Source organism: Pteropus vampyrus, unplaced genomic scaffold (genome assembly GCF_000151845.1).
Source record: "Pteropus vampyrus isolate Shadow unplaced genomic scaffold, Pvam_2.0 Scaffold103, whole genome shotgun sequence".
Classification (NCBI taxonomy): Eukaryota; Metazoa; Chordata; class Mammalia; order Chiroptera; family Pteropodidae; genus Pteropus; species Pteropus vampyrus.
The window spans coordinates 33,621-50,681 of NW_011888884.1; the positions used below are offsets into that span (position 1 = coordinate 33,621).

General features: G+C 35.9%; 1 protein-coding gene across 1 annotated transcript in view; it reads left to right on the plus strand.

The window, feature by feature from the left end:
• Positions 1-17,061, plus strand: part of KIAA0368 (KIAA0368 ortholog) — a 78,616-nt gene that overhangs the window by 14,714 nt on the left and 46,841 nt on the right. Inside the window, exons 3-9 of the mRNA XM_023533454.1 lie at positions 3,824-3,940; positions 5,495-5,613; positions 6,745-6,894; positions 9,347-9,515; positions 10,575-10,714; positions 12,153-12,234; positions 14,357-14,476. Of these exons, the coding sequence (XP_023389222.1) occupies positions 3,824-3,940; positions 5,495-5,613; positions 6,745-6,894; positions 9,347-9,515; positions 10,575-10,714; positions 12,153-12,234; positions 14,357-14,476 (897 nt within the window). The remainder of the gene's footprint in view (positions 1-3,823; positions 3,941-5,494; positions 5,614-6,744; positions 6,895-9,346; positions 9,516-10,574; positions 10,715-12,152; positions 12,235-14,356; positions 14,477-17,061) is intronic.

Below are 17,061 nucleotides of genomic sequence, written 5' to 3' on the forward strand. Positions count from 1 at the left end.
TTGAGAATGTCTGTTATGTTTGAAAGAAGGGATAGGGCATATTCTAGGGCATTCTAGTTACATATTCGACATGCCTGTTAATACTGCTTTGCTGAGATAAATATGTTTTTGATCATGTCACTATTCTATTTAAAACTCTTCTGTGGCCTTCTCTTACCCTCAGGATAGCAAGGTATTAAAGGCCCTACATGAGTTGATTTCTGCTTGCTTATTTAGCTTCATTGGCCTTGTCATTCATTTGACAAATATTTACCAAATGCCTTCTATATGCCAGATGTTAGGGATATGTTGGTAGCTGAAAGAGACATCTAGTTGATGAGACGAGTATTAAATAATCAGGCAAATAGTATCTAGTTATAAACTATAATAAATGTTAAGCTGGAATAGGATTCTGTGAAAGAATGTATCTGGGGCATGAGAGAGACCTCTGTGTGTGTCTTGGAAGTAGCCAGACAGAGATGAGGAAGATGATTGAAGACGGAGATGGCCCTGTGCAGAGGTTCTGAGCTCTCAGGGAGTTGAAAAGGTCCACAGTGATGCATGCTGTGCACGAGAAGAAGAGTGATGAATTCAGGCATTAGGGAAAGGAAACAAGGATTCCAGTGGGCAGCTATTAGAAAGCTCATGTGTAAATAATTTCGATATATGAAATTTTGAAATCGATGCAACTAAGAATTTGTATTGACTTTCAGTTATGTAATTTTTGGGTTTCTAACTATCAATTTCATAATGCATGTTAGACTTAACCAGGATGCCTCCTGTAAGTTTGCTGGGTAAACTAAATGAAAGAGAAATGAAAGTGTTAGATTTCTACTGACGCATCATTGGAGTGCATTTCCTATTTTAAGGAAAATGAAGGTTGTTATATAGAATTCTACTTTATCATTAACTTTGTATATTCAGACTCATTAGAATAGCTAACAATTAAAGACTGCCCGTACTGTGTGTTGACAAGGATGTGGAGCAGCTGGAGCTCTCCTAGACTGCTGGTGGGAGTGTAAAGCAGTACTAGAACAGCCACTTTGGAGACTGGAATATTCTAAAGCTTATCATGAGCATAGTCTATGACCAAGCATTTCCAATCCTGAGCTTATATACAACAGAATTGTGTATATATATGCACCAAAAGGCATATCTAAGAATGTTCATAGCAGCACTATTCGTAATAGGCCAAACTGGAAATAATCTAATGTCAATCAAGAGGAGAATGGCTAAATTGTATTTTCCTACTAGAGCAATGAAAGCGAACTATTGCTATGAGCAATAACATGAATGAATCTCAGATATAATGTAGAACGAAAAATATTCAGACACATGAGTTCATCCTATATATTCCATTTATATATAGTAAATTTAAAAATGGTATTAGACTCATGGACATGGATAATAGACTAGTTACCAAGGGTAAGGGAAGGAGAGATATAGGTGGGGTAAAAGGGGTCAAATATGTGGTGACAGAAAAAAATCTACCTATGGGCAATGAACACACAATGCAATATATATATGCCTTACTGTTGAATTGTACACCTGGAACTTACTAGATTTCATTAACCAATGTCACCATAATAAAAAGAAATAAATTTAACAGTAATTAAAAAAAATAAAATAAAAATGGTATTAGAAATTGGTGGGGGTGGTAACCTTTGGGGCAAAGGGGTTAATGAGTTGGGAGGGGATAGGGTACAGGGCTTTTGTGGTTCCGGTGGTGGTTACATAGCTGTCTTTTGTGAAAATTTATTGAGCCATATACTCTCAATTTTGTACTCTAGCTATGTACTTCAGTTAAAAAGTTTATTAATGAATAAATGAATATAAGTTAATGAGTAGTAATGAGAACTGATATGGCCAAAATAATATATACCTGAGTGTGGTAATTTTAGAGGCTTACCGACAGAAGTTAGCTGTTACCTATTTAGCTAGGACTGGTTTAGCTGATTTCTTGATTTTTATGGGTTTATAGAAGATTCTCGATGGTGAATAACCAAATTTAGGAAATTTAGTATTTAAGGTGATAAAATTCGTAGAAGAAAATTAAGCAGTTAATCCATTTAAAGTAATAAAAAAAAGTATCATAAAAAAGAATGCCTGTAATTGTGGTCATGATTGTCTGTCACCATCAATGATTTTTTATAGAGTCCGTCTAGCAGTCAGCCGAGATTAGATTGTCATAAGAGGGCTATTTTCTTTAGCTTGGTTCCTCCTGATTCTTTTCCTCATCATCAACTGTATCACATGTCTGGATCAGGTGGGAAGTTTGGATGAAGAATTCATGGTAATGCAAGTTTCTAGGTCTCTGTAAGGTATCAGGGATCCCAAGGAGATCTCACATTGACACTTCAGATGAATTGAGCTTAACTATCAGTTTTTGAAAAGTTAAAAATATGGACCTTGGAGTCACATCTCGAGTAAGCCATTTGCTGGCTCAGTATCTTTGGGCAAGGTACTTTATACTTCCTTGAGCCTCTGCTTCCTCACTTATAAGTGGAATGACAAACTGGAATGAAGTACCACCTCTCTGGTTGTTGTGAGAATCAAATGAGATAAGGAATGCAAAATGCTGTGTACAAGTCTGCTTTTCAGTGCTCCATCTTAGCAAGATAATCTCACTTTTATAGTAAGACTGGGGCCATTTGACATAAGCCTCTATCTTCTTTTCCACCCATGGGAATTGTTGACGTCAACCTCTATTTCTGCTGTCTTTTCCCACTTAAAGTAGGGGAAGGTTGTTATTCCTTAAAACTCTTTAGTAGAATCAGAAGATCTTCAGAATAAAGTGAAAATTCCTCAGCATTTTACCTGAATCCTTTTATAACTGAGCCCTGCTTTTAAAACTCTTACCTTTCTGTGTTTCAGTCAGGTGCAGTACGCCATGTTCTTTTAGACCTCTGTACCTTATAACTGATTCTCTGCTTGGAAATTTATCTGGTCTTCAGGACTTAGTGTTCTTGTCACTTCCTCTCTGAAGTCCTCCTTGATTTTCTGGAAACCCATAGTACAGGCATACCTCACTTTATTGCACTTCACAGATGTTGCATTTTTTACAAATTGAAAGCAAGACCCTCCACTGGCAAAATGATTACTGCCTTGCTTTATTATGATATTCACCATAAGGCGATGGTCTGGAACTGAACTGCAGTATCTGAGGTATGCCTGTGTCTTGTACAGGTAATATTCATGGTGATCTTAGTTTGGGCTGCCATAACAAAATACTCTATAGACTGAATGACTTAAACAACAAACATTTATTTCTCACAATTCTGGAGGCTGGAAGTCTGAGATCGAGGCCAGCATGGTCAGGTTCTTTGTTCATGAATTCTTCGTAGTTTATAGAGAGCAGCCTTCTTGCTGTGTCCCCACATGGCAGAGAGAAAAACTCTGATCCCTTTATCCTCTTAGAAGGACACCCACCCACCCCATCATGAGCTTCACCCCCATGATCTCATCTAAACTAATTAATATCCCAAGTCATCCCACTGGTGTTCAGGGCTTCAACATAAGAATTTTGGAGAGACATAAACGTTCATTCCAGAGCATGGTGTGTTTCAATCATTTGTTCACAGGTCTTTTGGGAGACTGTCTCTCAGTATTATTGGCCCATCTGGGATCTCAACTTTGATTGACTAAAGGACATCGTAAAATAAATTCACTAGTAAAATCTGGCGAATGAATTCTTGGGGGATATTTTATACTCCCTTTCTGGGATGTAAATTTACATTTTTAAAGAGAAAGTAGCTACTATTCATCAAACTAAGTGATATCTGAGAAATGAATTTGTTTTTAAATGATAGTCAATAATTTCAGTTCATATTTCTCTGTATTTTAGGTAATGGAACTGTTGGTCCATCTGAATAAGCGCATAAAAAGCCGCCCCAAAATACAACTCCCAGTAGAGACACTATTGGTTCAATACCAGGACCCTGCTGCAGTTTCCTTTGTCACAGTGAGTGTTATCTTGGACTGTTTTCTGACTTATAGTAAGTTTTCTTTTATAACATTTATTAGATGTCATTAGCATATTGATAACTTAGAATTTTACTGTAGCCTTTTTCTAAGTGAAGTATGCGATTTCTTTTTTAAATGACACATTGTTTTGCCACTGAGTACTCATCCAGAGGAAATATTACCATAACGGCAGTGGTAGAAACAGAATAATGCATGGGTGTTTATACTGGCAAAGTAATGTTGGTGAAATGACTTGTCAGATATTTTGATCTATAAAAGAATGATTTGATTCTTAGTAAAAGATTATATGAGACCAGTTTGAATAAAGAAAATGGTTATATAACATGGGCATGAATAAAGGATAACAGAAGAAAAAAGGGTAAAATGGAAGAAGAGTTAGGAAGGCTGAATTTTTAAAACATCTCTCTGGTATATGTGTATCTGTGTGTGTGTGTGTGTGTGTGTGTGTGTGTGTATGTGTATGTGTATGTATACGTATACGCATACACTCTCAGAAAGATATCTTTTTTAAAAGTGGAGTAAACTGAGGCTGGTAAGAAACATTCCTCTTGAATTGTCTTCATGAAAATTGTTCCTCTCGAATTGTCTTCATAAAAAATGTTGTCTGATGACAGGTGATATTTTTTCTTGGCCCTTATAGTTTCTTGCATTGAGGCAGAATCTTTTGGGTCTTATCTAACATCTGGACTCCAGACCTTTGGAGCTACCTACTGGTCCAGACGTCTTGTCTGTGCCTCTGGACATATAGCTTCATTATAGATGTTCCTTTCTTTAAGCACATAGGAACATTGTGTGCCATTAAAATTGCCAAATAGGATGGGTTTTAAGGAAAAGGATAGCCTTACGAAGTCTGTTCTAAAGTGAAGAATCCTTCAGAAAAGCAAATCTTTATATTATGCATTTATGGGGTTTGCTTAAAATTAGGCATTCATATGGATTAAAGTGGTACAAGCACACCAGAAGCACTCAGCTTCCCTTGGTTCATCACCCATTGGTCGTTATTAGAGTGAGGAACCAGAGTGCTGCAATATGCTAAGGTTGTTTTAGGAACAGACAGTTGGGATAATATGTGGTCTCCCATGTGGTCTCCTCTTAGCTTGAAAGGCTTAATGCAACAAATTGGGAGAGCTGATGATAATGTGTAGTATGCATGTTTAGATAAGTCAAACGATTACTTTGTTCTTTTCAGTGAAAAGTAATTGCATATATGAGTATTTTTTCCCCAGCTTTGAGACATAATTGACAATTAAATTGTATATATTTAAAGTATACAATGTGGTGATTTGATATATGTGTACAGGAGTGTTTTAGATTAGGTGTTGCTCCCTACATGAAGCCCATTTTAGAGCAAGCATTTTGAATAAGTGGGACTGTAATTCATCCTGAAATATAATTGTTGGTCAAAGTGTAATAAACATGTGGAAGGAAGATGCGACTTCTTTGTTATAAGTTTGAGTTAGCAATCATATGATTTTGTTGAAATCCTTGAGTATTTCCCTCACACTCACTTGCTTTTCTCTCATTGCCTTAGAATTTTACTATAATTTATGTTAAGATGGGCTATCCACGCCTACCGGTGGAAAAACAGTGTGAACTGGCCCCCACGCTCCTCACTGCGATGGAAGGGAAGCCTCAGCCACAGCAGGACAGGTATGCTTTTCTCAGTTTCCTTGTTTCCCATCCACAAGAGTCAACAGCTGCCATTCAAAAACAGGTCCACACATTTGGTAAATATAGCAAATATAAAGGCTTGAGCTCTTTCAGCTGACAAATAATCGAATTTTCTGTGATACATTATTATTTTGTCAGTACTATCAAAAAATTTCTTAATGTGAGCATATCAAGCATTGTGGAGCTAACATTTTTCTCAATTTAAATGCTTTTTTTTTTTTTTGTCAATTTGAGGCAACGAATTTTCTGTGATTGCAAAAATTAGAGTTATAAAATGCTTTTCATCAAAACATTTCTATCTTGGAGGATATAAAGTTTCAGAGTAGTTTTCTTAAGGAACAGATCACTTGTTTATATTAATATGGGAATTGATTGGAGAGGTGACAAGATTTAGATAACATCCTTCATTTCTCATCTTAGCCACAAGTTTTGTATTGTAGCTATGTAGTGGTGCGAAGTCATGAAGAGGGCAGAAGTTGTTGAGGAAAGATGGAGTTAAATGTTTTCAGTTCACCTTTTTAGAGCATATACATTTAAAAAAGACTGTGATACAGACATACAAGTAACAATAAACATTACAAGCACTATTTGAAATTGTTTTCATGTTTTAAGACTCACAAAAGGTATATACAGTGAAAGAATTACTGAAGCTATGTTAAATTCACACACTGGAAATTTTAATATTATATTTCAGATATTGACATGATTGATTTTTAATTTAACTTTAGAATAACTTTATTTTAATTAACTGTGGAAAGGAAAAAAAATATTATTGAAAGGACACGTTACAAGTTGAACTTTACCTAAGGTTTAGTATATAATCTTGTGGTAACCTGTTAACACCGAGCCCATATTATGTACATTTTTTTCCCCGGTGCTTCTGGTGATGAGCCAGATTGCCTAAATGCTAATTATCTCTCCATATACTGAACTTTCAATATGAAAGTAATTTAGGCCAGTCCCTAGATTAGGATTTTCAAATTAGTGGTATTGAAAATGAGTGGCCCTTGCTACAGTTTCCACTTTCTGTTATGTGATTTTTGTCTGTTATTTGCATGTATACAAACCTTGTTTTGTAAGTAGTTGCAATAAATGTGATTGTTTTTTCAGCTTAATGCATCTTTTAATACCAACCCTTTTTCACATGAAATACCCTGTTGAATCATCAAAATCAGCCTCTCCGTTTAATCTTGCTGAGAAACCAAAGACTGTGCAGCTGCTTTTGGACTTCATGCTGGATGTCCTTCTGATGCCTTATGGGTAAGGGGAAAAAGATAAACACAAAACAAAGCAACCTTGTTCTTGCTTGCTTTTTACTATATGGCGTTAAGTACTACTTTAAGTAATTCAGCTTTCATTTGAAAATGGATCTGTCTCAGATATCTCTTTTTGCTGCAGCCATGACCTCTTCTAAACTCCAGCTCCACTGTTTATTGACCTTGTAGGTGTGGAGTTGTGATTTTAGGCTCAACTAGCCAAGCTGAAATCAGTCATTCCCCATAAGAATAGTTCCTCTTCTTTACTTACTGCCAGTGCTGTGATGATGATTCTCTTAGTCTTGTAGGTGTTCAATTATAAATTGCCTTTCAGCTTTTTTCTTTCTTATTGCTGCAATAGCAGTTTAAAAAAATACCTCCTTGATGTATCCTGGAACCATTCCCACTTGCTGCCATCTAGTTTTGGCTCTTTTTAGCTCTTGTCACAACTTCTTCACCAGCTGCTTTTCTTCAAAACTCTACACTGGCGTAGAGTTTCCTGATTTTTAAAACACATCTTATCAGGTCATACCTTAAAATCCTTGGGCTATTACTTTCCAGTCATTATAGGCACTCTTATGTGTCCTTGCCTTTCATGTTTTAAGAGAATACAGTTCTCTCTGCTTAAAATGCTTCCCTATCAAAAAAGGAGAAAAGACGTGCTGAAAGAAAACAAGAAACAACAGCCAAAAAACCACTTTGAATAAGCATCACAAATTAGGTGAGATGTCAGCTGTGTGTATTACTAAACACCTATATATACAATTGTGACTGTGTTTTTATTATAATGTTGACGTATCCGTCTTCCCTACTATATTGGGAGCTCCTTGAAGTCAAGAGCTGTTTAATCTAGCTCTGGTCCCTGGCATAGTGCCCATGTTGTCATCTGCTTCAAGTCTGCTTATTTTGTAGGTTCTGCTGCCAGAGATGGTTTCCTCCAATACTGATTTCATTATGTTTCTTTCCTAATCAAAAATTTCAATATATCTTATAAGCTTAACATGTGGGGCTCCATATCATCTGTTCCTCAAGCCAGACACAAGAGTTCACACTGTATGATTTCTTTCCTCTGCAGTTTGCTCTCCTCCTATCCCTTTAGTTTGGTGCCTTTATTTTTTGGGCCTTCATACATTTTCTCTACCTACAACCCCTACCTGTTTACTTTCATTACCTCTGGCATATCATTTTTTACTTTTCTGCAGTTTCTTTGTCATCTGATAACATGTCAAATGCTGTGACTTGGGTTGTGTTGTTATCGTCTCAACTTGGCTCCAGATGTCAGAGACTCAATCTTACCCTTCCTGGTGTTCCTCTATCTTGTGTTTAGGATGATGTTTTGCACAATGTTAGCTGTTCAGTAATGATAGATTTATTGCCACCAGTGTTAATAAACGTTAGAAATAAGTGAAAATCTCGTTTTATGCTTGTTAAATCAGGAGGCAGTCAGAATTGGCAGGCAATGATGGCTTTGGTAAATGAACTTTGAAATCCAAATTTGACTTAAGCACATAATGTACCCAAGCCAGTGATTCCTCACATTTTTCTTACTAGTGAGAATTTGCCTCATTTATATAAAAATAAAGTGATTCCTTAACAGTTTTTTTTTAAAAATGTGAATTTAGGAATTGAATGAATATGGCATATAAGAAATGTGGAATAATTTACTATGTCACCGGGCTCCAAGTGTTTTCTTTAATTTTTTGTACAATGGGTAATTTAATATCTAGTCTAATAATTTGTCAGCATAGAATTTTTGAGTTTGAAGGGACTTGAATTAACATTTATATAGAAATCATTTTGTAGATGAGGAATACCAGCTTGATTAGGTCAAAATGAATTTGCCAGAAATCTTATTTTTAACCTATAGAAGCTAAAAATAAATAAAAAAGATAATTTAATAAATAATAGTTGCAAAGGGCTTTGGCCATACAATGGGAAAAGCTAATTCTCTTTTCCTCCTTAGGCCCTTTTGTTTTCATTTTGGGGACATTATGTGCTTGGGTTGTAAGTGGTTTTAGTGAGTTTTCTAATGTAGGGATATAAGGCATTCAAGGAGAATTCAAGGAGAATAACTATAAAAATATTCTCTGCTTTGGATATAGATCAGTACCGCCCCCCCACCCCCAATCAACAAACCTTTCTTTGCATTTGTCAACTAAAAACTAAAAATGCATTGGGTCAGTAGTGGCTCTTAGGGCAATTGTTTATAGCTTGAGAGTGAACAAAATATTTATATTCATTGTTGATAACTATTATCATTCATTTGTAACCAAGGCGAGCAGATGGTTATTCTCTATTTTAGATACCTTTATTTTTCTTTATGATGAAATTTTACTTTTAAGTTTATTTTTGTAGAAAAATTCTGCATGAAGAAAGTATATACTTGAATGTATTATATATGCGTATGTATGTGTGTGTTTTTACAGAAAGGGGTTAAATTTCCATTTCTTTTTCAGATATGTGTTAAATGAATCCCAGAGTCGCCAAAATTCATCTTCAGCACAGGGTTCTTCTTCTAATAGTGGGGGAAGTTCTGGAATACCACAGCCTCCCCCAGGAATGAGCTTTTATGCAGCTAAAAGAGTTATTGGTGATAACCCATGGACACCTGAACAATTGGAACAGGTATCACATACTGTTTTTTCATCTTAACCGTGTACACCCACCCCTGTGAAGTCCATGAAAGCATTTGCAGCCTAATTCCATGTATGCAGGCTCTCTGATGCAATATGTTTGAAAGGAGTGATTGATGTAATGTGTTCTCTTCGTCATGTCACTTATCTGTTAAAGCCCCGGGGAAAGGGAGGAGTGGGGAAAGCGCCTCAGTTTTTCTAACGTTGCTTTTATTTTTCAAGTGTGAAGTACAGCTCACTTACAGATTGAATATATTTAACTTCTTTTAGTTTTTCATTATAGGTATAATAATTATCTAGCTGCTTTGGGGCAGTTACAATGCAATTTATCCTACATCACTCAGTTTCTTAAGGCTGTACATTTTATGTAAAATGAGAAACTCCTGTACTCATAAGTGATAATATGTGGGAAAGCATGACTCCCTTATCTGTTTCTTCCTGGGAATTTAAAAATTGGCATTAAGAATTTTATTCTGGATTTAAACAGGGCACAGATGTTCTCTGAGCAGCTTTTAAAAAAGACTGGTCCTCTGCAGAGAAGGGGCCTCACTGTGTCTGTGTCATCAGGCACCTCAGGCCAGAACAGATGGGATCAGTATGTAATTATTTTGGAATTCAAGCAACATGAGTTAGTCTTCCAATCCTTCCTTTATCTCTCCATGGCAGTCTAAATATTTGATCCTTTTCTTTTCTGGGGGATGTAGGTGACCACTGGTCCAAACAATGTTCCCATGAGAGGGGAAAAAGGCAGTTTGGGACATTCTTGCCACTCACAAATTTATAGAATGATTTGTTCAGTGAGGGCTGTATTCGATTAGATTTACTTCTTCATGTTTTATAGATTTTTTTTTCCCCTCAAGCCATGACGTAAGTAAGAAAGAAGGGTAAATAGTAACAGAAGCTACTCTTTATTGAGTATGATCTGTGTGACAGGCACTATGCTGAAGAGGAGTATCGTTGAGTTATGGTCATACTGATATGTTAAACAGTATTTTTGGTTGGTGGTCTTTGTTTCTCTGATCATTATTTCGCCTTTCCTTTTTATCTGCAGTGCAAATTGGGTATAGTGAAATTCATAGAAGCTGAACAGGTGCCTGAACTTGAAGCTGTTCTCCATCTGGTGATTGCTTCTAGTGACACACGCCACAGTGTGGCAACGGCAGCAGACTTAGAATTGAAAAGCAAGCAAAGGTGAACTACATCTCTTTTAAACTTTCAAAATTGGAAAGAGGCTGGATTTCTAAAAGCTTACTCAGCACGTATTTGTCTTTTAGGATTTTGTGTAATGAAACATTCAGTTTATTACATTATGAAGTATACCTAATTTATAATAAGACAAAGAAGTAAAGCTGTTTGGAGAAGCAGTTTAAAACTGCAATGAGTTAGGAATATTACTATAAGCAATGAGACCTTTGGCTAGGTAAATGAACTTAGAACTGATGTTAAGAAAAATGTTATTTCTATATTATTTGTTTCTGAATTTTTACAACAAATGTGTAATCAAAAAACTAAAACTAGAAAGATGGCAAGAAGAAAAGTAGAAGAAACTGAAAATTATCCCTAATGGTTAACTGCTATTAGGTTTTTACTTTGATTTACTAAAGTGTTTTGTCAAAAATCTCTAAACCTACGGTATTTCTAGAAGAGAAACAACGGTAGAGCTAGAGGATCAGTTGGTAGCAATCAGCTGAGGAAAAATGTAGGCAACTGATAACTAAGCTATAATTGTATAATAACTCGAGGATAGTGGAATTGTGGATATCCAAAGAATAGGCAGATTGATAAGCTATGGAAGAAGAGATGGCATAGAAAAAGTCAAAGCAGTGGAATGATTAGTGTTTGCACAAATATAGCTTATCTTGACAGCAGAACCAATGTTAAAAAACAGAGAGAAGATAGTATGGTTAAATCTTGCTAATCAAGCAAACGCAGGATGGTTTTATTGCTAGGTTTATAGAATGACTGAGTGGAGGCCACTGCAGAGGGTAGGTGCTACTCACTAATCATGTGATAATCTAATTGATCTTATTGTGGAGCTCAAGTAGGAATTAATGTTAGTGACTAAAGGTAGCATGACCGCTCTATAGAATTAGGTCCTAAAACTGCAGTTGTGTGCTGATAGATAGGAGAGGGATGCTGGGAAACAGAATGATAAATTATTAGAGAAATGCTATGGGCTGTGTGCTTCCTAGGGTTCTGTCTTTAATGGGTAAAGTTTTTTTGTCACCCTCCTTACCAACTTTGAATTTCTAAGTGGTTAAACAGAGGATTCATGCCCCAGGGCTCTTTGACCAAGTGTAATATAGCTCTGCTCTGTTGGAACCGCCCCGTGGCATTGGCCCTGGGAGTGGCATACAGTTCCAGCGTTCTTGTGTGCTACCAAATTGGGCCATTGGGTACAATGATGTTTTGAATTGAGGTGGGTTAAGTGACTTTTTTTTTTCTTCTTTAAAAACTAACTTTGGTAGAGTTAATCCCTTTCCTTTCCTTTCCTTCTGTAGTGTCAGTTGCCCATTTCATTTGTGTATTTCTAACTTTTGGTAACAAATATTGGGGCTATGATTTTTTGAAATCATTGAAGTGGGAGAAAAAAGATAATTTTAACAAACTGTGTTGAAACCTTCTGTAGCTTGATTGACTGGAATAACCCTGCCATCATTAATAAGATGTACAAGGTATACCTTGGAGATATACCACTGAAGACAAAAGAGGTAGGTGGTTTTGGTTTATTCTCACATCATCATAAAAAGTACTTTTTGACATTTGCTCTATATATTTGAACACTTTTTTTCTAGTTATTTTGATTTAAGCTGAACCTGTGCTATAGGAAGTATTAGTTTTAAACCATGCTAATCTAGGTGGATTACAAACTTCTGGTAATTTAGTTTACTTGATCTGGTGATTCCAGTTCAGGTGCTTAAATAATGATTGTCTAGATTAGGGATCAACAAACTTATTCTCTAAATATTTTAGGCTTTCCTGGCCTTACGATTGTGAATCTGCAACTACTCAAGTCTGATATAACACGAAAGCAGTCCTAGGCAACATATAACTTAATGAGTGTGGCTGTGTGTCAGTAAAACTTTGTGGATACCGAAATTTGGATTTCCTATAATTTTTATGTATTATGAAATACTATTCTTTTTAAAAAAATCTTTTGAAAACATAAAAACTATTCTTAACTCACAGGCTTTACTAAGACAGATGGTGGGTCAGATTTGGCCCACGGGCTGTACTTGTTGACCCCTGGTCTGAAATCTAGAAAAATAGGTGGGTTCTTCTTCTGAAGCCTCAAAATAAAATGTTCGCTTAATAACATTAGTTATGTTTAAGTTCACTATGTTTAAGGTTCCAAGTCTAAACCCAGACAAGGATTATTTGTTGTTTGCTCACTTGCTTTTTAAACCATAAACAGTTGTTTTAAAAATCATGTTAGTTCCAGTTAGATTAAATTGAGTGTGTGTAGCAGAAAGAACAATGAATTGGGAATTGCAGCCCCTCCCGGGATCGCAGTCCTGAATGGGCTGCCCATAATAAATGTACCCAGGAGGAGAGATTTGGCTTATCATAGAGCTTCTCTGGCCTCATGTTCTTCATGTAAAAAACAAAAGGGTTGGATTAGATTAGTGGTTCTCAGAGTGTGGTTCATGGACTCATTGATTCACAGAGAGACTCTTAGAGGTCTACAAAAGCAAGATATTAATTTGCTTTTTTCTTTTACGGTGTCGATATTTGCACCGATAGTACAAAAGCAATTCTGGGTTCGACTGCTGGAGTCCAAGCGTTAATCAAAGTTGTGTCACTAAATAATACTGGCAGTCACTCTATTCTTCACTGTTAGTACTCATGGTTAAAAAAAAAAAGAGAGAGACTAAAACTCAGCTTTACTTAAGAATATCATGGATGAAGCAGTAAACATTTTATCTGAAGAGTAGATGGGAAGACTGGTTATTGAGATGAGTGGAAGATAGTTATCTAAAATGACAAAAAACAACATGATTTACTGGCAATGATAAAAGTTGAGCTTTCAAGCAAAAATTAGGATATTGGGAAACTTGTATTCATCACAATGAGCTTGACAACAGTTTGTTAATACTGACTTTTCAATGACAGGATTAGTGGTTTGTTTTTTTTTTTATCTTTTATAATGAAACGTTGTTTAAACTCAGTGCACCAGTGTTTTCCAAATGACCAATAATGTTACAGAAGCATACAAGGGTGCTTAGATAGACCAGTGGGATTTAGTATAACAACATGTGTAACAGTTCGTTGACAGGGTTTCAAGTCCAAATGGCAACTCACCTTGAACAAACTATTTATCACATTTTCGTATATCAAAGAATATCCACGATTACTTGAAAAAGCTAAAGTCATCCTTGATTTTCCATCCCCTTACCTGTGAGTTGGGTTGTTTTCATACACTTCAACTTCAAAACAATGTATCACAACAGATTGAATGCAGAAGGTAGACAGTAAAGAGATGTACAGAAAATGTCAAACAGTGCTACTCTCTCAGTATAGTTTTTTGTTCTGGGAACTGTGGATATTTTTCTTAAAAATATGTTATTTGTGAAAATATGTAATGAGTTTCTTAATATTATTTTAAAATGAATAAGTATTTAAAAAATTTCTCAGTTTTAATGTCAATATAGTGAATATTGATAAGTATGCCAGTATAAACAAAAGCTTTTTGTAGTCTTCAATAATTTTTATGCACGTAAAGCAATCTGGAAACAAAAATTTGAGAGACTACTGATTTAGATGCTCTGTCATGACTTTTTCAGTCACAATGACTTTTAAATGCTGAGTTATAATTAAACGTGTTTTTGACAGGGAGCAGTTCTGAAGCCAGAGCTGAAAAGGGACCCAGTCAGTACGAGAGTCAAGTTGAAGATTGTTCCGCATCTCCTTCGTTCTAGACAAGCTGCGGAAACTTTCCCAGCTAACATTCAGGTAATTTGTTTTTTCCAGAGAAAAATGGCCTGTTTATACCTTTTATGTCTGCATTAATGGATATTCAGGAGGTAGGTTGATGTATCTAAAAGTTTAATGAGATTTTGTATCTTTTTCTGTCTTGTTTATTTAGCTACAGAAATGATTAAAAATTTTAAATTGTAGACTATATAGTGTATATGGTTACCATTTATCCTAAATGTATGGTGATAATCCCTCTCAAACTATTGTTTTTCTGAGTGGCTTTTCTCCAAAAATGGTTCCACAAGAGATGTAACTTAAGTGGAAAAACGAGTCATCCTTAATGAAAATCCCACATGAAGGCAGTGGCCAAAAGCCTCTTGATTCTGGCTTCTTAAGTCTTCATCTCCCTACGCCTAGTGTGCTATATTAACTGAGGCTCTCCATGTCTTGTTTTGGTTATTGCAGTAGTCTTCTGCCTTGTTTCCCTGCCTCGAGGCTTGCCCACAGCCAGTCTGTTTTCTGTGTTGCCACTAGAGTTATTTTTGTGGTTAGAAATCTTTGTATTCTGTTAATGTGGGATACAAGCCCCTCCACAAAAGCCCTTGCCTTTTATCTAAGTGATAACCAGTTCAGGCAGGTAGATTTGAGTATGCAGTTGACCCCTAAACAAAACAGGTTTGAATTGCATGGGGCCACTTATACATGCATTTTTTTTTTTTTTCAGTAAATATTGTAAGTAGTTTTCTTACGATTTTCTTAATAACATTTTTTTCCTCTAGCTTACTTTATTGTAAGAATACAGTATATAATATATATAACATACAGAGTAAGTGTTAATTAATTAACTGATTATGTTATCAATAAGGCTTCCTGCCAACAGTAGGGTATTCTTCAGTTTTTGAGGAGTCAGAAGTTACATGTGGATTTTCAGTTGCATATGGGGGAAGTGTGGGGTGTTGGCACCCCTAACCCCCTCGGTGTTCAAGGGTCCATTGTAGTTTTGTCATTAGTTACTTGCTTTTGATCTTACATAAGCCTCAGAGTTGTTTCTGCTTTTCTGTTTTTTTCGTGTTTTTTTTTAAACTTTTTAAAAAATCTGTAAAATGAGTGGAGTAGTAGCAACTACCTTGCAGCAATGCTGTAAAGACTGAATGGGATAATAGAAAGTTGAGAGCACAGTGGCTAGTAGTTATTCAGTTATGAAGTTCTCAGTAAATGGTGAAAAGTTAGCAGTTATTTCCCTTCTGGTCTCATCTCTCACAACCTCTTTGCCCTTTACCTTATGCTCCAACCAAAGAGTGTTGCTCTTTAAATATGCTGTTTTCATGGTTTTGCATCCACTGCTGACGCTCCCTCTGTCTGGCACAGCTCCTCTCCCCGCTTTAGCCTTGTTAACATCTACTCATGTGTCAGGATTCCCTTGAATGTTCTCCCTTCTGTCTGAAATGTTCCCATTTCCTGCCCCTCTTCTCTTTCAGTCCCAAAGTAAGAACACTCGTTTGTTTTCACTGGATGGTGGACGTAGACTTGCCTTAGCATCTCTCTCTCTTAAGGCTTATTTGTTTAAGTGGCTGCTTTCTCCTTCTGGATGTAAAACTTTTGTTCCTAGTATCTGGTACTCAAAAATTGGACTAATTTCAAGTTCTGTGTCTCCAGAAACATAAAATTTTTACAAGGCTTCTTCTGTTTTACTTTCCAAGTACTGTTTCCCAGACAGTGTCTTGATTATTTCGGTTCAGAAAATGTGGTTGTAGTAACACTACATTACATAATAAGCAGGTAGAATTTTGTGACAAAATGTTCATAGACATCTTTTAGGTGTATACTTTATTTGTAGTTATTTCTGTTTTTAAAATAAGTCTCCAGCTAAAATTTTATACATTTAAAAACAAACTCATTGTCCCTCTCCCATAAGCATTCTTTATTTATATTCGCACTTCTAATGATTGTGTTACCATTCTCATGTATGATTGGCCCTACCCCTTTCTTCTTGACCTGTCAGTCACAGTTTCCTTTAAGGTATCATTCAGATGAGCCTCTTTTTTTTCCAAAGACCAATGCCTTTAACTAGGCACATGTTTCCATACCTTAATTTTGAACATATGAAATCATCTAACATAATAATTCTTCACATATAATGTGTACGCTATGGGTTTTTTTTTTCCCCACAAATCATTAGTGCTCTAATTCTTTGCTTCTATTATCTTAGTATATTATTCTATATAATATAGTTTTATCACATTAATTTTCTAAAAAAAAGTCTTTGCCAAATAATGTAGCACTTGAATATATATTGTCCTATGTCCTTTTTAAAGTGCGTGCTTGACTCCTCAAGAAGATCTCGAGTGCCCTGATAGCAGTGTTTATCTTTTTTGAATCCCACAGTACCTTGTGTAGTGTTGGTTATGGAGCAGATGCTTAGTACTGTGTCCAGCCACATGTTATTGTTAAGATGGGAACACTGTTAGTAGTTTTAGGAAAAAGTATGGAGAATTTTTAAAAGGTTTTTTTTATATCTTTCCCATTTGAGTTTAGATTTCCTCGATGTTGATGTTTAATGTCTGAACCATCTGGGTGCTGCCCAGACTTCATCTACTCTGTGAGTTTTTGCCATCTAGACA